Source organism: Dendrobates tinctorius, unplaced genomic scaffold (assembly GCF_039654945.1).
Source record: "Dendrobates tinctorius isolate UK_male_01 unplaced genomic scaffold, ASM3965494v1 ptg000162l, whole genome shotgun sequence".
Lineage (NCBI taxonomy): Eukaryota > Metazoa > Chordata > Amphibia > Anura > Dendrobatidae > Dendrobates > Dendrobates tinctorius.
This window is the reverse complement of record NW_027361829.1, coordinates 24,582,604-24,607,745: the sequence shown is the minus strand read 5'-3', so window position 1 is coordinate 24,607,745 and position 25,142 is coordinate 24,582,604. Positions and strand designations below refer to the sequence as shown.

At 41.5% G+C, this 25,142-nt stretch overlaps 1 protein-coding gene across 3 annotated transcripts in view; it reads left to right on the top strand.

The window, feature by feature from the left end:
- STAC (SH3 and cysteine rich domain) overlaps positions 1 to 25,142 on the top strand; it is a 707,138-nt gene that overhangs the window by 627,046 nt on the left and 54,950 nt on the right. For all 3 annotated transcript variants that reach the window (XM_073549909.1, XM_073549907.1, XM_073549908.1), the window contains 2 exons: positions 9,602 to 9,684; positions 17,737 to 17,788. In XM_073549909.1, coding sequence (XP_073406010.1) covers positions 9,602 to 9,684; positions 17,737 to 17,788 — 135 coding nt within the window. The remainder of the gene's footprint in view (positions 1 to 9,601; positions 9,685 to 17,736; positions 17,789 to 25,142) is intronic.

The window sequence follows — 25,142 nt, the reverse complement described above, 5'->3', positions numbered from 1 at the left end:
ATCGATCATTTAGAAAAATCAGGGAAAAATAACACTTGCATAATAATTTGGAAAGCTGTGTTTATAATAGCATTCAAGTTTTTTGATAGAAGTGAATCAGAATGACTCATCTAGAATTAGCAATATTTGCTCATTGTTGCAGTAGCGCTGCAAATCTGTCAGAGTGCAAGGGTATCTATTGAGTACAGCCCTTTTTAGGCCAACTGACATATTTCCAATTCCGTTGTGGGCTCTGGCTTGGCCATTTCAAAACCTTGAACTTATTCTGGCAATGCCATTCTTTTTTGATTTGGAGGTATACTCATGGTTGTAGTCGGTTTGTTAGGTAAAATTCCACTTTATCTTCAGCTTTTAATCAGAGGCCTGAAGGTTTTATTGCAAAGTTGCCCGATATTTGGAACTGTTCCTTATTCTCCACATGTTGACTAAAGAGCTAGTTCAATCTGCCAGGAAAAAAATCCCCAAAGCATAATGCTGCTTCCACCATACTTTACTGTGGGCATAGTGTTTTGAAATTATAGTAAAAAATTCAACCCTGATTTTATCTGGCCATAACACATTTTCCCACATGCTTTTGGTGGACTTGATGTAGTTTTTGGAAAAACAAAGACAGGCTTGGATTTCTTTTTGTAAAAAAAGAGCTTCCATCGTGCTACCCAACCTTTCAGGTCAGCCATATGAAGAATACAGGAGATCGTTGACACATGTAGTATGCAACCAGTGCTTTCCAGCAGCTCTTTCAGGTTCTTTACTGTTGCTGTATGCATCATAGAAGCCACTAGTACCATTTTTTTGTCTTTTCATCAGTGTTTGAGGAACGTTCCATTCTCCTAGAAAATGTCACCTTTAAACATCTTCACATTGTTCCATAGTGCTAATGCTTTGGAAAAATCCCTTCTCCCGACTGATACATATCAACCATGAGATTCCTTTACTGTGTACTGTAAGATTATACATCTCACAAATGTCCTCAATAGTAATAGCACCACCTCAAATACAACTACGATGAACCATATCCACCATCACGAGATGGCAGAAGAAGCATAGGTAGATCAAGATAAAATTCAAACAACTTTTTATTTAAACAATCACAAGGTTAAAATTTGAACAAGGAATGTACACATAAATTGCACCGTGAGTACATCTCAAGGAACACCTGAGGATATAATTACTGGACCAGCATAAATATATTATTTACAATGTATGATAATCTGTATATAATTAGGATACACAATGCCCTTCCTGAATTATTATATACCTCCTTACCATACATAATGAGCCTGTTGTGAAAATGCGTGAAAGATGTAAAATTGAACTCACTACAAATAAATGGTAGTCACACTAATACAGGGGAACAGCACATATGTAAGTGAAGGATATTTTCTTACAGTTAAGTGACTAGCAATTGATTTGCAGCAAGAGGATTCTTTCACCTTTTTGTAGTTTGCACTTAGTGCTCTTTTGTGTCACAGCTATTTAACACATGTAAATGAAGATGTTGCACTGACCATGCTATTATTGCTGGTGACTCATTGAGTGCTATTGTGCAGGTACTGGATTAGTCCCTGTATTAGTGTGACTACCATTTATTTGTAGTGAGTTCAATTTTACATCTTTCACGCATTTTCACAACAGGCTCATTATGTATGGTACGGAGATACAGTATATGATAATTCAGGAAGAGCATTGTGTATCCTAATTATATACAGATTATCATACATTGTAAATAATATATTTATGCTGGTCCAGTAATTATATCCTCAGGTGTTCCCTTAGATGTACTCACGGTGCAATTTATGTGTACATTCCTTGTTCAAATTGTAACCTTGTGATTGTGTACTATAAAGGGCCTGTCACACTAAGCGATATCACTAGCAATATCGCTATAACGTCACTGGTTTTGTGACGCAGCAACGATATTGCTAGTGATATCGCTATGTCTGATACTTACCTCCGACCGCTCCCGCGCTGGTTATCGCTGATCACGCGAGAACGTCCTGAGCCGTTTCTCGTCGTCAGCTTCCTGCTGGGCTTCCTGTGGCGCCGACGAGTGACGCGTGGACGCGGGCGGGAGGACGTCAGGATCGCCTGGTCTGACAGGTAAGTAGCGACCCCCGACCCCTGCTATGTCGCTGGTGAGATCTGCCTGTGTGGCAGCTCACTAGCGACCACTTAGCGATGATGCACCAGCGATCCTGACCGCGTCATATCGCTGGTCGGGATCGCTGGTGCATCGCTAAGTGTGACAGTACCTTAAGATGTTTACAGATGATGACTTTTGCTATAAAACAAGGAAAATGTCAGGAAATCCCTACTAGAACAGCTAAGCTCGACATGGTGTTAATTAGAATCACTTTAAATGATGGCAGGTGTATACTGACTAATAACTGTAAACAGCTGCGGAATATGCTGGCGCTATATAAAACTCAATATCATTAATATTGTTAATATTATATTTAACTTAACTTTAAATGTGATTGGCTAATTCTGAACACAACCACACAACTATATTCCAAATTATAAGGGGATGTTCACACTTATGCAGCCACATTGTTTTAGTTTTGCTATTTTATCTTCTCCACTCCATCACTATAGAGCATAGTAAATAGCCAGAATGTGTGTGGATGACATGGCTGTGCAATGTTACTGTGGGAGTAGAGGCATGGTAGAATGCGAAGAAGGTGCTTGGCAGTTTAGGGCTAGCAACAGAAGGCCCAGCAGCAGTAGTCCAACAGTATAATTTACATGATGGACGGGAAGTAGTTGCATGACAGTGTGGTCCATTAGCACTGGTGGCAACATAACAGTGTAGACAACAGTCAATGGACAGGCAGGCAGATAGCCATTGATGCATGAAAGTCTGCAGTGACTCATACCTGATTCATTTTTACAAATGTTAGGTTTTCCAGGCTTGTGGCATATAACCTGGTCTGCTTTTATGTAATAAATCCAATGTCGTCACTGAATACCCTCTCTCACATGTCAGTGGAGGCTGGACATGACATTACTCGTATAGCAAACGAAGACAGTTCTTGTCACTTACCCAATTTGCTGCCCTAAAAGCCATGGGATTGGGGAACAGGATATATGCCTGAAGAAATAACACAGTCTAGGAATCACTGAAATTAGCTGTTCAGGTGGTGCATCTGTGTTTGCTATTTTGTCAATGTGGATCGCAGAGGAGTTTTCTGGTCAGTCATGAGGGTGGTAGGCTTGTGCTCAGTACAAGCTTTGAATATCAGGTAACAGAACTTATCCTGGAAGAAAGCCAATGTGAATTCCCTTTCAAAAACTGTAAAAAAAAAATCCTAAATTTTGCTTTTACATTGAGAGTTTAAAAACTTGACTATAGAATAGTCATCACAGCTTCATTTAACAATATGTTTGTTGTAAGGAGAACACCGGAGAGATCACATAGATCCCACCACTGCCACCAATTTGTCAGGGAGAACAGCTGCGAGATCACACAGATGCCTCTGCTGCCACCGATTTGTGAAGGAAACACAGATGGTGGCCTCCAATCATCAGGACAATCACGTGATTGAATGACAAGTGATAGACGAGGCCATGGTTGTTTTCACCACTAGGCCTGTTATTGGGGAGCTCACAATGAGCGTACAGTATATACACATTTACTTCCAAAGCATTGAATATATGAATATATATATATATATCCAGAGAGAAAGGTCGCACTCAATGAGCTGATGAAATTATAGGCCGTTGTCAGCTCTTTCTCCACTCCTGATATCACTTCCCCGGCCGACATGCAATTCATGTGCCAATAAATCAGCTATAATTTCATCAGCTTGTTGAGTGCGACCTTTCTCTCTGGACGTATACAGCATTGTGAATTTCCAGTTCCAGCACCCAAAGCTGCCAATTACCAGCGCTCCGAATGCCGCACACCACCTGAGCACATGCGGTAATAGCGGTGCTGTCCGCGTTTTCTTTGCTCTTTACTTTGATGCACATATATATATGTGTATATATATATATACCCTGATACAGTCAATGCCAAACTCCACAATAACAAAAAGAACTAGCTGCCACCACCAAACCAATTGGACACTACAGATAGTGCATTGCTTCAGGGGTGCAATTTATAGAGCAAGAGGAACTAATATATTACATTTTTTATAGTTAATCAGAAAAGTAGGCAGTGTTTATAAAAATATACAAAGATGTTGCATAATGGAGCTTTACAATACAGTATGTACAATTAAATAAAATAAAAATCATAAACAGATGAAATGCACTAAACCTGATGTAGTTTGTAGTGGAGGGAAGCACTCATTTTTGCGGAAAAGGACAGAACCATAGCGTACTGTGTCTTCCAGGACTGACACTATTTATAGTTTGGTATGTGCTTTTATTAACACAAGTCATGCCCACATACCTCACCTCTGATAACTTATAGCTGGGCTGGTCATTAGATGTCGCTCAGTCTTTAGAAAATTAAGGGATTCCCCAATGCCACAATATCTTTGCCCCTGAAGGTCCCTGGCAGAAGACATTAATGTCATATTTTCTATCACGATTTTCTCTTTCTATAGTTAGGAAGCATGGCATGGATATTGTCATCCATCTGATGATATTAATTTGTAGGGGTTGCTGCAATCGCCACAGTGATGTAAGACAATGTGTTGTGTTCATCATTTCGTAATAACATCGAAAATATGTCTCTCATCTCAAGGTCATAGCCTTGCTTCAATATTCATTATGAACTATCAAATGGCTTAAAGATTTTACAATTACATCTATGACACCTGTCTTCCTAAAAACATTGCAGAATACAGCTTGCTTTGTCTTCCAGCTTGACCAAGGGCCCTGTTGTGTCATTATCGTAACCCCACTGTAACAAGTCTATATCCTCCTCCTGTAACAATTTTGAAGATACTACGGAATCTGATTGCGTAGGATAAAAACAAATCTGAGACCTAAGTTGAGAAAAATAAACTCTATTAACAAGTAAGGTGTATAACAAAGTAACAGAGACAATCCTGAAATTACAGTGAAGTGCCACCAGCACAAAACGAAAATGTCCAGCAACTATGCTAGCGAAATGCAACCTCTTGTACAAGCAAGACCAACAGTTATATGAAGCAGGGTACAACCGACACTTAAATGTGCGTGTCCAGGAATATGCAGGCAGTGAAGCCAACACCTTTTATGGAAGTCCAGAAATATGCAGGTGGTGTACATCAAACAGGAGGCTTTCCAGTGTATTTCTTTTAGGGTTGAAAAAGACCCTCTAAGTCGAGCACCGCAGCCCGCACAGACACAGTCCAAGAATTATTACTCTGAAAATAATAATATAAAAAATTCTTAAGGACCACAGCAGCTCCAGAAATGTATAACTCCTCATTTAGGAGTCCGGACAATAGGTAACCACAGCTAAGATCAGGAAGCCGCACAGAGGACTGAAGGCAGCTGGAAGTGATGAGGCAGAGAACTGAGTAACGAGCAGCAGTAGGAACTACAGAAGCAAGCCAGGAGGAAGATCAGTACCCAACAGCAACAAAATACTCAGGCAAGGAGTATTCCCTGATCTGGACTTAAATAACAGGATTGACAGGACGTTTAAGGATAGGGCAAAGCACCAGACTCCATCTTGGACAAGGGCAAAACAGGCTCCATGGAAAATCCGGAATCCTTACACCTCCTCTTTCACCTGCTGCTTATCCTCCTCTTATTATTCCTCCATCTTCTTTTCCTCCTCCAAATCCTGCAAGATATTACCCGGATATTAAGGGATTCCAACAGACACAGGGTAATGCTGATTAGTTGCAAGTTAATGCTTTTCCTTCATGCCCTCTTGCTTGCTGGTAAGTATTTTTTTCCAGGATAAATATTAGCAGGACTACATTGGTGATTCCACATGTCCCTACTGACAAATTTTGTTGCCTCTTCAAAGAGTTTCAGTATGCAACAAACATTCATTAGCTGCCAATGTCGTAACTCAAAGTAACCCTTGCTCTAGTTTAACTACTGCATTATGTAGTTCATCGCTGCTTTAAGCTGTTCATACATAAGCTGCAACATGTAAAGTGACACATTTCAGTGGGATGCGACATTGCAAACCAGATGGTGCACTGGCAGCACTTTTCTTTTTTTTGCATTACTTTGCCACATAAGGCCTTTTGAAATGGGCTGTCATTGTTCTGGCCATAGCCACCAACCACCTTTCTAAAGTGTATATATTTGCAAAAAAAATCTTGCACTATTAAATTCAGAACATGGGCCATGCATGGAGCGTGAGTTATTTTGCCTGACCCAAAAGCAGGCTTAGTGTTCTGGTCATTGTGACACATGCCATTTATAAATTGCAATTCTTGGGGAGCCAGCCAGGGCGAGTTGAATATGAATACACAGCAGCAACTCTTTCACTGTGTGGCTTTTTCGCTCAGGCCTTCAAGCTGTAAAACTGCTTGACCATGCTTTGCCTTGCATGAGCAAAAAGAATTAAGGCCATTTTCAGAATCAACAATGTGCCCTCTGCTTTTTGGGGATGAGGACAAGTCAAACGAGCAACATCCAGAGAATGTATAATAGGAAACAAATAACCATCACTTGTCTTGTAGCTTCAAGTCTTGGAGGCCTCACCACCAGCCTCATATGAGGTGGTTTAACACTGTCACTGAAAATATTCACTGAGTGAGCTGTGAAATTCATGTATCATTACTGTCAATAGTTCTTGATCGAGGTATCTATAGTACAGTGGATTTTCTAGCTCAAAACAAGTCCAGTGAGTGGCATATGTTCTCCTGCACATGAAAACAGAGAGCGGGCACCCCTTTCTGTGAGAAATAATGGTCTCTTCTAGGTAGCCTGAGCGCACACCATAATTTCTGCAAAAGTCAGCAGAATTCACAAGCTGTTAAGGCAGCAAGAGACTGCACCATTACCAACTTGTGAAAATGCAAATTTTCTTCGTGACCCAGTGGTTGACTGTTAGTGGACATTGATTTACTCGACACACAATCAGTGATGGATATTTTGATGGAGAACAAAGTGGAGGAGCTGTACTTGGAGTATAACATTCAGTAGAAGAAGATGGCAAGGATTATGGTGGTGGTGATGACACCAAACTGCACCAAATTGTGATACCTAAGGGTGTGGCTTGGCTGCAAAAAGACAAAGCTGGAAATGTTAGTAGAACAACTTAAAGCATACTCTTGTTGCTGGCCAGCTTAAATTTGCCAAATATGCAGATGATGTCGCTTCATGTGCTGATGGAGAGCTTGTAGTTCATAAGAGCTGGGATGTCCATGGATTATTTTCCTCTTACAGAGCCTGCAGAGTGCTAAATAATTGTCTGGCGGCAGCGTGCAAAATAAACTCACACACACAAGAAGCCGGTGCGTATGATTCACTACCACCGCAACCAGACCTTTCAGAGACTGTAATGCCTCTTCCACCAAAAGCATTACCTACTCCAGAGCTGACCCAAAAAAATGCTGATCTGACTTCAGAAAATGTTTTGTAGGCATGCACTGTATATCACCGATACCAGCAATCTCCTCCTCTGATGACTCATCTCCTAGTCAGCCCTATCTGGTTCCCAGGTTTATTCCAACAGAGAATCGTCATTATTTTTCATCGTCATCGATGACCCGACTGACCGGTGTCTTTGTGTGTGAAGAGGCCAGCACTCCTTGTCCCACAATTTAATTCCCACCCAGAGGTTTGCCCTGAATCAGAGTGTTATTACCATGGACAGTGTCTATACCACCTCAGCTCGCAGAGCCTGCACTACAGATTGGTTTTAGAATCGTGTTATCTATCTCTTCTGGCAAAGGCTGAGAATATCTCTCAAAATATCAACTGTAAGATGTTCTTCTAGGATAGTATGTTCCTTAGCCCCCAGAGTGTTGTGAGTTCAGGGACTTTGGTGCAGGAAAAAAACAGGTGTCATTGATGGATTGTAAATTTCACTATGTCCATTTACTGTTATGGCGGTGGAGGAGATGGACTTAGCAGAAGGCTGACATGAGCTGGTGGTGTCGCTGTCACATCATCCTGCTGTGATTAAGATTTTGGATGGAAAATATATTCCAACATGCACTACACTTCCTCCCCTTTAATGTGAAGATTGCTGCCAGCACTATCAGTAGTGGTAGAGCTGCTGCTTGAACCACATGCGACCACATTCTTATCCGTGATATTCCTTTTTTTCTAACAACCTGCAACATCTGTCATGTGTGCTATATTTGAGTTTAGCATACATTTTGAACAAAAGTATAACATTTAATTTTTAAAAGAACTTTGTTAAGAAACTTAATGCTTTCGATTTAAAATTCTCCCATCCTTGGCAAAAACGCCTAACCCTTAACAAAGAGGTCACTACACAAGTACACGCACAGACAGCGTTTTGTAGCAGCAGACAGCAGTATTGTTCTTGCACCTACTGTATGTTTGTTAAATGCAAATAGTCGAACAGCTGCAAAATCTTATGCTCTTTTTTGTTTTTTTTTCTTTTGTGTTTTGTTTAATTTTTTAAAATTAGACATTCAATAAAAATTAACAGTAATTTAATAAAACGTAAAATGTATGGTTGTGAAATTGGTACGCATAGGCTCACAAGTGACTCACGACCAATAATGAATATGCGGCAAGGGTCATAGGGTATACTTGTATCTGGAGTTGACAATTAAAGCAAATATTACAAAAATAAAAAAAAACTTTTTTTTCCCTAAAAGTTCAAGGTAAAAAAAGTTTTTCTTACAAAATAGGATGACCCAGAAAATATAGGGAGAATTACTTCCCGGAAGTAAGCACATGCAACTGGCTGCTGTATATATGCCACCTGTGTACGTCACTAATATTAGACTGTAGAAGCAAAGATGAAAGCTCAAACACACTGCAGTAGGTTAACTTTTAGGTTTATGCAGTTTTGTATAAAAAGTAAAATTAAAAAGGACTCATGCCTTTGCAAAATAGGATAAGACCAGAAAATATAGGTAGACTTACTGTATATTCCAATAGCAAGTACATATAGCTAGCGGCTGTATTCAGGTAGTGTGTGAGCGCACACAGTTTGTTTACACTCAGTACATATAAAGGTGTGGCCTTCCTTTTCTTTGAACTAGACATTATATTCATGTAGTTCCCATGTGTGCGTGTGTCCACTAGCTAGATCTCAGGTCTTCTCAACCCTTATCCACCTTTGTGTCACTTGACAAATGTAAGGTTTTTATTAGAGGTTAGGACCATCCCGAATAGGATCACCGTGATGTGGTTGGATGACCTTTACATTTTTTTGCTCAAAATTATGTTAACTAAATATCCTATATTATTTTCATGCACAATTGCTGTTTTTTATTAACTGAAGGATTTACTCATCATGTTTTTATTTTGGGTTTTATGTATTGAAAACTAGTATTTCTAATAGCAAAATGCAAAATATTCATTTGTGTGTCTACATATTTTCTACTTAGCACATAACAGGAACATTACATACTGTTGCTTATTTTCTTTCCTTTTTGTTATTCATAACCTTAGATTTTCTCACATGAGTTTCTAATGTAATATATGTTTTAAAATGCGAATGAATATTATTTTTCTAATTCATATATGTATTTGATGTTTTCTATTGCTTTAGATACCAATATTTAAAGATGCAGAAGATACTTTTGTTGCCTTGTACAAATTTGTACCACAAGAAAATCAAGACTTAGCAATGAGGTAACTGTTTTTACTAAAATACTAGTTCAGAACAGATAATCTGCAAGGAGTTTGTATGTTCTCCCAGTGTTTGTGTGGGTCTCCTCTGGGTGCTCCAGTTTCCTCCCACATTCTAAGAGTACTGTCACACTTAGCGATGCACGAGCGATCCTGACCAGCGATATGATGCGGTCAGGATCGCTGGTGCATCATTAAGTGGTCGCTAGTGAGCTGCCACACAGGCAGATCTCACCAGCAACATAGCAGGGGTCGGGGGTCGCTACTTACCTGTCAGACGAGGCGATCCTGACGTCCTCCCACCTGCATCCACGCGTCACTCGTCTCCACAGCAGGAAGCCCAGCAGGAAGCTGACGACGAGAAACGGTCCAGGACGTTCTCACGCGATCAGCAATAGCCAGCGGGGGAGCGGTCGGAGGTAAGTATCAGAAATAGCGATATCGCTAGCAATATCGCTATAACATCACAAAAACCAGTGACGTTATAGCGATATTGCTAGCGATATCGCTAAGTGTGACAGGCCCTTAAAGACATACTGATAGGGAATTTAGATTGTGAGCCCCATCAAGGACATCGATGATAATGTGTGGAAACTGAAAAGTGCTGCAAAATATGTTGGCACTATATTAAAATAAAGATTATTATTATTATCTAAAACTTTTATTGGTAAAATGTATTTAAAGGGAATCTGAGAGCAGCATGATGTAGGCGCTGAGACCCTGGTTCCAGCAACGTGTTACTTGCAGGGCTGCATGTTGTCACTTTGGTCCCAACATTGCTTTCTCTGCTGAAGATATAGCAGTTCTCTGAATGTTGAGCCATGTATAACCCTGCCCAAACCACTGATGGGCAGCTGATCAAAAGTTGCTAAATATTGGTAGGGGACGGGTTACACAGAGCAATTGACTAGGAGACAGTTAAGGCCCTTTTACATTTAGCGATGCACCAGCGATCCGACCAGCGATACGACCCGGTCAGGATCGCTGGTGCATCGCTAAATGATCGCTAGCTTTCACACAGAAAAATCTCACAGCGATGCAGCAGCGACTCAGTGCACGATACTTACCTTTCACACACAGCAATCCTGACGTCCTCCCGCCCGCGTCCAGCGTCGCTCGTCTCACACAGCAGGAAGCCCAGCAGGAAGCGCCCGACGAGAAATGGAGCCGCCCGATCTCGCGCGATCAGCGATGGACAGCGGGGGAGCCGGTCGGAGGTAATTATCACACATAGCGATATCGCTATAATGTCACAAAACCTGTGATGTTTTAGCGATATTGCTAGCGATATCGCTATGTGTGAATCCCCCTTTAGTTCTCTAGTGATAATCTCCTGCTGACAAAACACTGATTTTATTGAAAAAACAACATATATCCCAGTAGGAGATACATTGCTGGAATCAGGATCTTGACCCCTAGATCATGCTGATATCAGATTACATTACGAAAATCTATTGAAAGATTCTGTTTAAAACCTTCACACATTGTCCTTTAATTGAAATAATGACAAAGACTCCTTTAATCAATTCTAATTAAACCATACTCACGTCACAGCCCATTCCAGTGAGGCCATTGTCCCCTGTAACAGAATTAAAATAATAAACAGCAATATCCTCAAATGTTCACCAAGAAGATAATAATTCATTTGTCCCATAACTGGTCTAACTCTGATACATCTAGATGGCAGGCTGCATTGTTGCATGATGCAACTATGCAGTCTACCATCCAACAGAGACAATGACCTAGAATCATAGAATCGTAGAGTTGGAAGGGACCTCCTGGGCCATCTGGTCCAACCCCCTGCTCAAAGCAGGATTCGCTAAATCATCCCAGTCAGATGTCTGTCCAGCCTCTGTTTGAAGACTTCCATTGAAGGAGAACTCACCACTTCTCGTGGCAGCCTGTTCCACTCATTGATCACTCTAACTGTCAAAAAGTTTTTTCTAATATCTAATCTGTGTCTCCTCCCATTCAGTTTCATCCCATTGCTTCTAGTCTTTCCTTGTGCAAATGAGAATAAAGTTGATCCTTCTACAATGTGACAGCCCTTCTTGCTAAGCTCAGTGTCTCGCGGTGAACTCCTATGACCTGGCTGATGTCACCAGTGAGTGTGAGAAAGGCCCTGGGAGTTCACAGCCAATGAAGTCACTTCACCTATTGACATCAGCTCAAACGCTGTGGGAAAATTTCTAACGCTCAGCTCAGTGTCTCTACTGGATGGCAGGATGCATAGTCTTATTGATGCACTTTTTCTGGAGCAGCAGAGAGCTGATGTTTTAGCCTGGGGGGGGCAATATCCATGACCCCTTCCTAGGCCATTATTATCAGCCCACACCTGATTGCCTAGCCTTTGCTGGTTAATAATTATAGGGGGATCGTACATCATTTTTTTGGTATCCTCCATTTTAGTAACCAATAAAGGCTAAGTATACAGCTGTGAGCTGATATTAACAGCCCGGGAAGCTCCATGGGTATTACCCCCTTCCCAGGCTATAAATATCTACTCCCAGGTGTCAGCTTTCCCTCTGCTTGTTTGGAAAATTACTCGGGAGCACACACCATTTTTTTGAGAAAAATAATAATTTATTAATTAAATACATGTACAGTAAGCTGCACACGCACTGTACTAATTATATATTTGACTGACATCTTTATATCTATCTATTCTATGTGAATATACAGTATGTAATCTATGTTTTCTATTCTGTTATGTCACGTGATTTTACTGTACTGTACTGTAATTGCCGGCTTTTCATCTTTCTGTTTATCTATCTAATCTCTCTGTCTCTCTGTATATAGATATATAAACTTATGTACTTGTGTCTCTTGTCTTACACATGTCTATTATACTTGTCTATATTTCCCCTTTTCACATGTCAAGCGCCATGGAATAAATGGCGCTATATAAATGCATAATAATAATAAATAATAATAATATATAGTACAGACCAAAAGTTTGGACACACCTTCTCATTCAAAGAGTTTTCTTTATTTTCATGACTATGAAAATTGTAGATTCACTCTGAAGGCATCAAAACTATGAATTAACACATGTGGAATTATACAATTAACAAAAAAGTGTGAAACAACTGAAAATATGTCTTATATTCTAGGTTCTTCAAAGTAGTCACCTTTTGCTTTGATTACTGCTTTGCACACTCTTGGCATTCTCTTGATGAGCTTCAAGAGGTAGTCACCGGAAATGGTTTTCACTTCACAGGTGTGCCCTGTCAGGTTTAATAGGTGGGATTTCTTGCCTTATAAATGGGGTTGGGACCATCAGTTGTGTTGTGCAGAAGTCTGGTGGATACACAGCTGATAGTCCTGCTGAATAGACTGTTAGAATTTGTATTATGGCAAGAAAAAAGCAGCTAAGTAAAGAAAAATGAGTGGCCATCATTACTTTAAGAAATGAAGGTCAGTCAGTCCGAAAAATTGGGAAAACATTGAAAGTGTTCCCAAGTGCAGTGGCAAAAACCATCAAGCGCTACAAAGAAACTGGCTCACATGAGGACCGTCCCAGGAAAGGAAGACCAAGAGTCATCTCTGCTGTGGAGGATAAATTCATCCGAGTCACCAGCCTCAGAAATCGCAGGTTAACAGCGGCTCAGATTGGAGACCAGGTCAATGCCACACAGAGTTCTAGCAGCAGACACATCTCTAGTCGTTAAGAGACTTTGTGCTGCAGGCCCTCATGGTAAAATAGCTGCTAGAAAACCACTGCTAAGGACAGGCAACAAGCAGAAGAGTCTTGTTTGGGCTAAAGAACACAAGGAATGGACATAAGACCAGTGGAAATCTGTGCTTTGGTCTGATGAGCCCAAATTTGAGATCTTTGGTTCCAACCACCGTGTCTTTGTGCGACGCAGAAAAGGTGAATGGATGGATTCCTCTTGCCTGGTTCCTACCGTGAAGCATGGAGGAGGAGGTGTGATGGTGTGGGGGTGCTTTGCTGGTGACACTGTTGGGGATTTATTCAAAATTGAAGGCATACTGAACCACCATGGCTACCGCAGCATCTTGCAGCAGCATGCAATTCCATCCGGTTTGCATTTAGTTGGACCATCAATTATTTTTCAACAGGACAATGACCCCAAACACACCTCCAGGCTGTGTAAGGGCTATTTGACCAAGAGGGAGAGTGATGGGGTGCTACGCCAGATGACATGGCCTCCACAGTCACCAGACCTGAACCCAATCGAGATGGTTTGGGGTGAGCTGGACCGCAGAGTGAAGGCAAAAGGGCCAACAAGTGCTAAGCATCTCTGGGAACTCCTTCAAGACAGTTGGAAGACCATTTCCGGTGACTACCTCTTGAAACTCATCAAGAGAATGCCAAGAGTGTGCAAAGCAATAATCAAAGCAAAAGGTGGCTACTTTGAAGAACCTAGAATATAAGACATATTTTCAGTTGTTTCACACTTTTTTGTTAATTATATAATTCCACATGTGTTAATTCATAGTTTTGATGCCTTCAGAGTGAATCTACAATTTTCATAGTCATGAAAATAAAGAAAACTCTTTGAATGAGAAGGTGTGTCCAAACTTTTGGTCAGAGGAAAAGCATAATAGAAACATTTGCACCACTTCTGAATTTTTCACCCACTCCTGGTTTTGGCTTACAAATACTGGGGTAAAAAACTCACCAAATACTCGATGTGTGCATGTGGCCTAACAGTAAAATTCTTACAGCTGCTTTATGTTAATAGCATCTGTATTCAGCTTTGGAAATATGGAATTCTTGCTTTTGTATCACTAGTTGTGCTATACTGTAGAATATTTTGCTGCTCCTCTATGACTTGATTTTCTTGGCTTCAGTAGATTTTGCAGGCGCAGATGAAGGATTTATTGCAGAACACTATATGAAATCTGCTACCTGAAATGTGTGCACAGTTTATTCATGGCCCAAATGTTACAACCTTGACAGATAAACAACTTCAAAGTAGACAGTGCTGAAAACTCGTTTACCATACACCAGCTGAGGCTTTTCATCACATCCCAACTTTAATACAGCGGTGACAAAAAGAATTACCATATGTAAAGTGTGTGTAGGGCAGCCAGTACCTAAAGCAAATCAAGCTCTGTCACCATGAAACAATAACTGTTAAAACTGTCACCAGTTTGACACTGCCCAGACTGCATGAATCAGTGCTTGTCTCTATGATTGCCAGAGCATTTAAGGCTACGTTCCCACAATGAGCTTTTGGTGAGTTTTTGATTTTGCAGAAGGTCTGCAACTACTATGTAAATTAGGTTACTTGTTTTTTTACATGTTTTCATTGCGTTTTTGACACTGCGTTTTTCCTCTTTTTGATGTGTCATGCTTAAAGTAATGCTGCTTTTGTTTTTACTCTTCCTGGCATTTGGCTTTGTTAAGGCTATGTGCCCACATTACGTTTAAATCCGGACACTGAAAACCGGACTCCTTCCCAGAAATCGCACGTTTTTTTCTGCGCGATTTTACCGCGATTATGTTTGCGATTTTCGCGTGCGATATTCAAGCACTTTCCAAGCGATTTGAAGCATCGCTTGGAAAGTGATTGACAGATTGGTCACACTCTTCAAACATAGTGTTTGACAAGTGTGACCAGGTTTTTACTATTGAGGCCGCCTATGCGGCCTCAATAGTAAAAGAAAGAATGTAAAAAATAATGAAAAAATAAAAAAATCGGGGTATATTTACCTTCCAACGTCCCGCGCAGTCTCAGCGACGCTCCCGTTCCCAGCGATGCCTTGCGAGACCTGTGATGACGTTGGTCTCGCGTTGCTCTAGTGATCTCACGAGACCGCTAGAGTCACGCGAGACTACGTCATCACAGGACCTTGCCGCAAGGCATTACTGGGAACGCTGAGGCCCGGGAAGGCAGCGCGGGATGTCGGAAGGTAAATAAAAACCAAATTTTTAATCCTTTTTTCTTACAGGGGTATGGTACCCAGGGCCTGGAGGACAGTCTCCTCTCCTCCACACCGTGGGTACCAACCGCACATGAGACGCTTAACTTCGCGCATGGTGGGCATAGCCACATGCGGGAAGTAAGCGATTCTCATGCATTCCTATGGGTGCGGAATCGCGGCAATTCTTTGCGATTCCGCACAAAAGAATGAACATGCTGCGATTTTTTCCGCGATGCGATTCCGCCACGGAAAAAAGCGCAGCATTAGCACAGCATGTGCGGAATGCCATAGGAATGCATGGGGGGCGTTCTGTAGAAGATTTTTAAATGTTTTCGCAGCGTTTTTGCGCCGAAAATCGCGGCAAAAACGCTTAAAAATTGCATCGTGGGCACACAGCCTAAAGCTTTATAGATACAGTCATATGAGGATTATATGCATTTTTAGTGTGTTTCTGCAGTGGAAACTCACTCAAAATCCAAGTGCATTTTTTTACCTGCTTTTTTTCCAAATCTGCACAGAAAACTCAGCGTACCGACAAGAGAAATTGACATGCTGCAGAATTTAAAAAAGAGTTAAAAAAGAGCACAATGGGAATGACTTTCCTATAAATCACATCCACTTTGCTGCAACTGTAAGATGCTGCAGTTTTGACATAGCTAAAATACGCAGCATGAAAAATTCCCCAAAAACTCATCCTTGGGCACACAGTCTAAGGGCAGAGACACACTGCCGTATTTCTCGTGCGAGAATCACATCGTAAAACTCGCACTGGCTGTCGGATCTCCTGACCTGAGCTTGACAGCTGCATAGTAATGCATCACGCTGTAATGCTCAGGTCAGGAGAGGTGCCGGCCAGTCCGTGCAGTGCGATGCGATTATGCGATTATCGCACGAGAAATACGGCAGTGTGACTCCAGCCTAAGAGAAATACTCTTTAAAGAGACTGCAACTGGATGTGAGACTAGCCCGGCAACACCATGGTTGACTTCACCCAGTAATGCTGTAGGTGAATTACAAGTCTCACATATAGTGAGAGGCCTGTCAATGACTTTGAGCGGTGATGAGAAAATCCCATCAGTGGCGTAACTGTAGAAGTCTTGTGTATGGCTTTGGTTTCTATAAAGTGTATTTTTTCCTAAACACTAGAGCTTTCCAGAGAAAATATAATATAATATAGAGGCCTTCTATTTGTGTCTGCCAGTGGTTTAAACACTGGTTTTACAGAGGCACGTTACAGCTACATGCAGATGTTGCAGATTAGGAGACAAGGACACAGGATCAGTTCCCATGTCTTGAGATCTTTAAGGGCAAAAACAGTACCGGAGCTATCTGTGTCCGTGGGCATACGTGGTACATCTGTGTAGCACACGTGTGGCAACCGTGTGCCACAGGTGTAATGCATCAGGACCACACGGATGGCCGCCGGGGAAGAAGCGCTACAGTAAGCGCTGTTCCCCGGCAGCTGGTGCTGAAGGGGCTGTCATTCTTCTCTCCTGCACTGCCAGCAACAGCAAGCAGGAGAGAATGAATGAAAAATAAAACGACGTGGGGTCCCCTTCTGTTTGTGAACCAACCCGGCAAAACTAACAGCTGGGGGATGCTATTATCAGGCTGGTAAGGGGCCATTGATCTTGCCCCCCCAGCCTAAAAACAGCAGCCCGCAGCTGCCCAGAAAAGGTGCATATCGCTATGTGTAAAACCCCCTTAATAGTACATTATTAGCATAGCGTGCCTCAAGACTCCACATTGTTTGTGTAGTGCGATTGCTCTCAATCACTTTGAGTAGTGCCCTACACAAATACCAAAGGTGCACATCGCTGCAATATGTTAAAGTAGTCAAGTTGGTCATTCTTACCTCTTGGCCGAGGTAACTAAGAAAAAGTGAGCTTTTTTAAAAAAAAATCATCTATGTAGAAAGAAAGCAAAGCAGAATACTGTATCTTCAAAACTCAGAGGATCCTCTGATAGATTGAAACATATAGCACAATATAATAATAAATTATCATAAATATGTAAATTAAAGTAAGCTAACAAATTGCCAATTCCAGCTATTTACAATAGTGCCAACAGCGTATGTTTTGTGTGTATACATCTCATAAATATACATCTCATGTAAAGAAAAATAAATCATTTTTGTTTGGTGGATTTCTTTTTTTTTAGACCTGGAGACAAAATAACTATATTGGATGATTCAAATGAAGACTGGTGGAAGGTAAATTTCATTTGGAAAACGTTGTCAGCATGTCATATTTTTAGATAATGATTACTGATAATTTTTGTCCTGTAGTCCAATAAACTGTCTATGAGCTACTATGGCAGATGTTTCGATATGGTAAAATTACCACAAAACAAAAAAATATGGATTCTCTTTATGAAGTCTGGGCTTAAGGGCTGAATCACATGGCCATTGATTCTATCATACAGGAGAATCAGGCTGATCATGCGAATGTCGGAGTTTGAGCCGAGTGGCACGTTAGTGTGATCCATTCTCTCGATGAGAGATGAGAGAATCGTAACCCAGATGCGAAGAAGATGGAGACCTTAATTTCTCCATCTTCTCCATTGTCTGTGTCTGCGGTAATCGGACAGAATTCAGATGTGATCCGAGTGCAGTCCAAAGTTTTAGACGCACCCATAGACTTGTATGGATGAACGTGATCCGATTATCGGATGCATATGAAAACAAGACCAAATCTGCCTGAGAAAGCTATTGCACACCTGCACTGCTTCGCAGAGGCGTATCTAGGCTTTCTGGCACCTGGGGCAAGAATTTGGTTCGGTGCCCCCCCCCAAGTACATATGTGACTTGCACACTTAGTCATGTACCCACAAGCTGCTCTCCCTAATGCTCTCAATGTTCAGTAAAAAACTGAAAGCAGGAAGAGAAGCTCGTTGTCACAGGACCATAACTATGAAAATCGCATATGAGTGAAGTGTCCGTGTGATGACACTGGAACCTGCAGCACTGAATCCTGACATTGCAGCTTCTGAATTTCCACAACGAATGCACCTGCACACTTTTAGGATTCTCCCTGGCCGATGTACAGTCATGTCAGCACAAGTATGTGATTTATATACCTCTGGCCACACTCCGACTAGACGTGCCCGGCCTCGCTCCGTTCACTTTCATTGAGTGAGGCCACACATGTCTAGTCAGCATGTGACCGTATGTATGTAAATTACCGGCACGAGAGAATCCTGACAGCGTTCAGTGAGCACTGTAAGAATTCAGAAGTCTGCAGTCACATAGAATGTCTGCAGACTCACCACAAACCTGGACAACCCCTGTAATGCTCCTAACAAATAAAAACATGAGAATTAGTCAGTAGCACAAATATTTACATCCAGGTACCTTATAGATGACGTCGTCTCTGCAGTCGGTCTCCTTTTCTTCTTCTTGTCTAGACCCCATGATGAGTTTTCTCATCCACAGCCGTCTCTGCAGACTTCCATCTTGCCCGGTCTTCTGCAGCAAATCTCCACACGATGCCCTTAAAGATAGAAGATGCTCCCAAATAAAAATATCTGCAATATACTGTGGCCTCACACTATTCCCCTCCCTCCTCATACTGTCTCCTCATATATTTACCCCCTCACTCTCTATACTGTCTGCTCACACATATCCCCGACTCCCCATACTGTGTCCACATGCATTCACCCTTTCGCACCCCTTACTGTCTGCACCTATCCCCAGCCACCGGGGAACCGGTGAATTCTCCGGTGGGCCCTGGCATCTGGTGGGCCCTGGCACCTGCTGGCATACAGGGCCAGCAGTTGCCTAGGGCCCCCGCTGCTCCAGGGGCCCCCAGCCACTGGTGTGTCGCACACCATGCAGCTGCTATGGGGGCCCCTGCCAGCGGAGCAGCAGCGGGTGTCAGGAGGCAGGAGCCCCTGTCCCCGCTGCTAAAGAGAAATGAATATTCACTGCGAAGCAGTGAATATCATTTCAGGTCTCCACACCCCCAGAGGCCCCGCCCCCAGCCCAGTAAGCTGCTCTGCATCAGGGCCGGCGCCGCCCTCAGTCCTCTCTGCTCCTGGCTCACAGCCAGTGCGCGATGACGTCACTACATCGCGCACCCGCTGTGTGTCTGGCAGAGGGGACAGCTCCTGACACTGAAGCCGGGATCAGCGTGGGAGCGAGGAGGAGAGGTGAGTATTGTGTTTGTTTGTTTTTTTTTTATATCTCTCTCGCTCTCTCTATCTGTCTCTATCTATCTATCTATCTATCTCTATATATCTCTCTCATATCTATCTATCTTTCTATCTCTATCTATTATCTATATCTATCTATCTCTATCTATCTCTATCTATTATCTATATCTATCTATTTCTATATCTATCTCTATCTATCGCTCTATCTTTCTATCTCTACATCTATCTCTATATCTATCTATCTATCTCTATATCTTTCTATATATATCTCTATATCTATCTATCTATTATGTCTATCTATCTATCTCTATATCTATCTATCTATCTTACTCTATCTATCTCTATATCTATTATCTCTATATTTATTATCTATCTAGCTACCATCTATATCTATCTATCTTTATCTATATATATATATATATCTATCTAATATCTATATCTATCTATCTCTATACCTATCTATCTATTTATCTATCCGTTATCTATCTCTATATCTTTTCTCTGTATCTATCTATCTCTATATCTCTCACTATCTATCGCTCTATCTCTATATCTATCTCTATATCTATCTTTATATCTATATCTATATATCTCTCTATCTATCTCTATATCTATCTCTATTTCTCTCTATATCTATCTCTATATCTCTATAGTTATCTATCTATATATCTCTATCTATCTCTATATCTATCTCTCTGTATATCTATCTATCGCTCTATCTCTATATCTATCTTTCTATCTCTATATCTATATATCTATCTATCTTTATCTATTTATCTCTATATCTTTTCTCTGTATCTATCTCTCTATATCTATATCTATCTATCTATATATATATATATCTATTATCTCTATATCTATATCTATTTCTCTCTGTATCTCTCTCTATATCTATCTATCTATTTATCTCTATCTCTATATCTATCTCTCTGTATATCTATCTATCTATCTATCTCTATATCTATCTCTATATCTATCTATCTTTCTCTATCTATCTATCTATCTATCTATCTATCTATCTATCTATCTATTTATCTCTATCTATTATCTCTATCTATCGCTCTATCTCTATATCTTTCTATCTCTACATCTATCTCTATATCTATCTATATCTATCTATTATGTCTATCTATCTAGCTATCTCTATTATCTATATCTACCTATCTCTATATCTTTCTATCTTACTCTATCTCTATATCTATCTGTTATCTCTATATTTATTATCTATCTTTATCTATCTATCTCTATCTATTATCTATATCTATATCTATCTCTCTATCTATTTATCGATCTCTGTATCTATCTCTCTCTATATCTATCTCTCTATCTACCGCTCTCTCTATCTCTATCTATCTTTATATCTATATCTATCTATCTCTATATCTATTATCTCTATATCTATCTACCTATCTATCTCTATATCTATCTATATATATATATCTGTTTCTCTCTATATCTATCTCTATATCTCTCTCTCTATAGCTATCTATATATTATCTCTATATCTATCTATCTATCTATCTATATATTATCTCTATATCTATCTATCTATCTATCTATCTATCTCTATATCTATCTATCTCTATATCTATCTATCTATCTATCTATCTCTATATCTGTTATCTCTATATCCATATCTATCTCTATATCCATATCTATCTCTACATCTATCTATCTATCTATCTATCTCTATATCTATCTTTCTATCTAACACTATATCTCTATATCTATCTCTATATCTCATTATCTATCAATCTCTATCTCTCTCTTTATCTATCTATTGATCTATCCATCTATCTCTATATCTATCTCTATATATATCTATTATATCTATCTATTATCTCTATTATCTATATCTATCTATCCATCTATCTATCTAGCTATCTCTATCTATCTCTATATATCTATCTATTATCTCTATTATCTATATCTATCTATCCATCTATCTATCTAGCTATCTCTATCTATCTCTATATCTGTCTATATTTATCTTTCTAACTCTATATCTATCTATCTCTATACATATCTCTATATCTAGCTATTATCTCTATATCTATCTCTATATCTATCTTTCTATATCTATCTGTCTCTATATCTATCTATCTCTATATCTATTATCTCTATATCTATCTATCTCTATATATCTCTATATCTATTTTTATTTATAGCCATCTATCTATATATATTTATCTCTATATCTATCTATATATGTCTATATTATTATTATTATTATTATTATTATTATTATTATTATTATTATTATATCTGTATATCTCTATCTATTATCTATCTCTATATATCTATCTCTATATCTTTCTATCTATAGCTATCTATCTATCTATCTATCTATCTATCTATCTATCTATCCATTATCTATTTTCTATCTATCTCTATATCTATCTACCTATCGATCTATCTATCTATCTATATTTCTTTCTATATCTATCTTTATATCTATCTCTATCTATCTCTATCTATCTCTATGAATCTTTCTATCTATATCTATCCATTATCTACTTTCTAGCCATTATCTACTATCTATCTCTATATCTATCTATTTCTACATCTATCTTTCTATCTATATCTATCTAACTCTATATCTATATATCTATATAGCATTATACCCTATGAGGGGGTGCATTATTCCCTATGAGGGGGGCAGTATTATACCCTATGAGGGGGTGCAGTATTATACCCTATGAGGGGGTGCAGTATTATACCCTATGAGGGGGGCAGTATTATACCCTATGAGGGGGTGCATTATTCCCTATGAGGGGGGCAGTATTATACCCTATGAGGGGGGCAGTATTATATTCTATGAGATGGCTGCATTATATTCTATGAGATGGCTGCATTATACTATGTGAGGGGGCTGCTCCCCACACACATTAAGTACCCCCCATCCCCACTCAATAACCCCTCGTCCCTACTCCCAAATCCCCCCACACATTATGTACCCCCCACTCCAAAGCCCCCCACACATTATGTACCCCCACTCCAAATCCCCCATCCCCAATCCCCCACACACATTAAGTACCCCCATCCCCACTCATTAACCCCTCCACACATTAACCCCCATTTCCACTCATTAATCCCCCATCTCCACTCATTAACCCCCATCTCCACTCATTAACCCCCACACTCATTAACCCCAATCCCCACATTAACCCCCACACATGCTGGAAATGATGGAGGGGCCTACAAATGATGCAGGGGGCTGCAAATGATGGATGGGGTGCTGGAAATAATGGAGGGGGCTGCAAATGATGCAGGGGGCTGCAAATGATGGAGGGGGTCCTGGAAATGATGGAGCGGGTGCTGTAAATGATGGAGGGAGCTGGAAATGATGGAGGGGTGCTGGAAATGATGGAGCGGGTGCTGGAAATGATGGAGGGGTGCTGGAAATGATGGAGGGGGCTGCAAATGATGAAGGGGGCTGCAAATGATGGAGGAGGTGCTGCAAATGATGGAGGGGGCTGCAAATGATGGAGGGGGCTGCAAATGATGAAAGGGGCTGCAAATGATGGAGGAGGTGCTGCAAATGATGGAGGGGGCTGCAAATGATGGAGGGGGTGCTGGAAATAATGGAGGGGGCTGCAAATGATGCAGGGGGCTGCAAATGATGGAGGGGGTCCTGGAAATGATGGAGCGGGTGCTGGAAATGATGGAGGGGGTGCTGTAAATGATGGAGGGAGCTGTAAATGATGGAGGGGTGCTGGAAATGATGGAGCGGGTGCTGGAAATGATGGAGGGGTGCTGGAAATGATGGAGGGGGCTGCAAATGATGAAGGGGGCTGCAAATGATGAAGGGGGCTGCAAATGATGGAGGAGGTGCTGCAAATGATGGAGGGGGCTGCAAATGATGGAGGGGGCTGCAAATGATGAAGGGGGAGCTGCAAATGATGGAGGGGGTGTTGGAAATGGAGGAGGCTGCAAATAATGGAGGGGGCTGCAAATGATGGAGGAGGTGCTGGAAATGATGGAGGGGGGCTGCAAATGATGGAGGGGGTGCTGGAAATGATGGAGGGGTGCTGGAAATAATGGAGGGGGCTGCAAATGATGCAGGGGGCAGCAAATGATACAGGGGGACCAAATGATGGAGGGGGTGCTGGAAATGATGGAGCAGGCCTGCAAATGATGGAGGGGTGCTGGAAATGATGGAGCGGGTGCTGGAAATGATGGAGCAGGTGCTGGAAATGATGGAGGGGTGCTGGAAATGATGGAGGGGTGCTGGAAATTATGAAGTGGCCTGCAAATGAAGGAGGGGGTGCTGAAAATAATGGAGGGGGCTGCAAATGATGGAGGGGGCTGCAAATGATGCACGGGGCTGCAAATGATACAGGGGGCGCAAATGATGGAGGGGGTGCTGGAAATGATGGAGCAGGCCTGCAAATTATGGAGGGGGTGCTGGAAATGATGGAGGGGTGCTGGAAATGATGGAGCAGGTGCTGGAAATGATGGAGGGGTGCTGGAAATGATGGAGGGGGTGCTGGAAATGATGAAGTGGCCTGCAAATGAAGGAGGGGGTGCTGGAAATGATGGAGGGGGCTGCAAATGATGGAGGGGGCTGCAAATGATGGAGGAGGTGCTGGAAATGATAAAGTGGGGATGTAAATGATAGAGGGGGCTGTCAATGATGGAGGGGGCTGCAAATAATGGAGCAGGCCTGCAAATGATGCAGGAGGTGCTGCAAATGATGTAGGGGGCTGCAAATGATGGAGGGGTGCTGGAAATGATGGAGCGGGCCTGCAAATGATGGGGGAGGTGCTGAAAATGATGGAGGGGGCTGCAAATGATGGAGGGGGTGCTGGAAATGATGGAGCAGGTGCTGGAAATGATGGAGCAGGTGCTGGAAATGATGGAGGGGTGCTGGAAATGATGAAGTGGCCTGCAAATGAAGGAGGGGGTGCTGATAATAATGGAGGGGGCTGCAAATGATGGAGGGGGCTGCAAATGATGCACGGGGCTGCAAATGATACAGGGGGCGCAAATGATGGAGGGGGTGCTGGAAATGATGGAGCAGGCCTGCAAATGATGGAGGGGGTGCTGGAAATGATGGAGCAGGTGCTGGAAATGATGAAGTGGCCTGCAAATGAAGGAGGGGGTGCTGGAAATGATGGAGGGGGCTGCAAATGATGGAGGGGGCTGCAAATGATGGAGGGGGTGCTGGAAATGATAAAGTGGGGCTGTAAATGATAGAGGGGGCTGCCAATGATGGAGGGGGCTGCAAATAATGGAGCGGGCCTGCAAATGATGCAGGAGGTGCTGCAAATGATGTAGGGGGCTGCAAATGATGGAGGGGTGCTGGAAATGATGGAGCGGGCCTGCAAATGATGGGGGAGGTGCTGAAAATTATGGAGGGGGCTGCAAATGATGGAGGGGGTGCTGGAAATGATGGAGCAGGCCTGCAAATG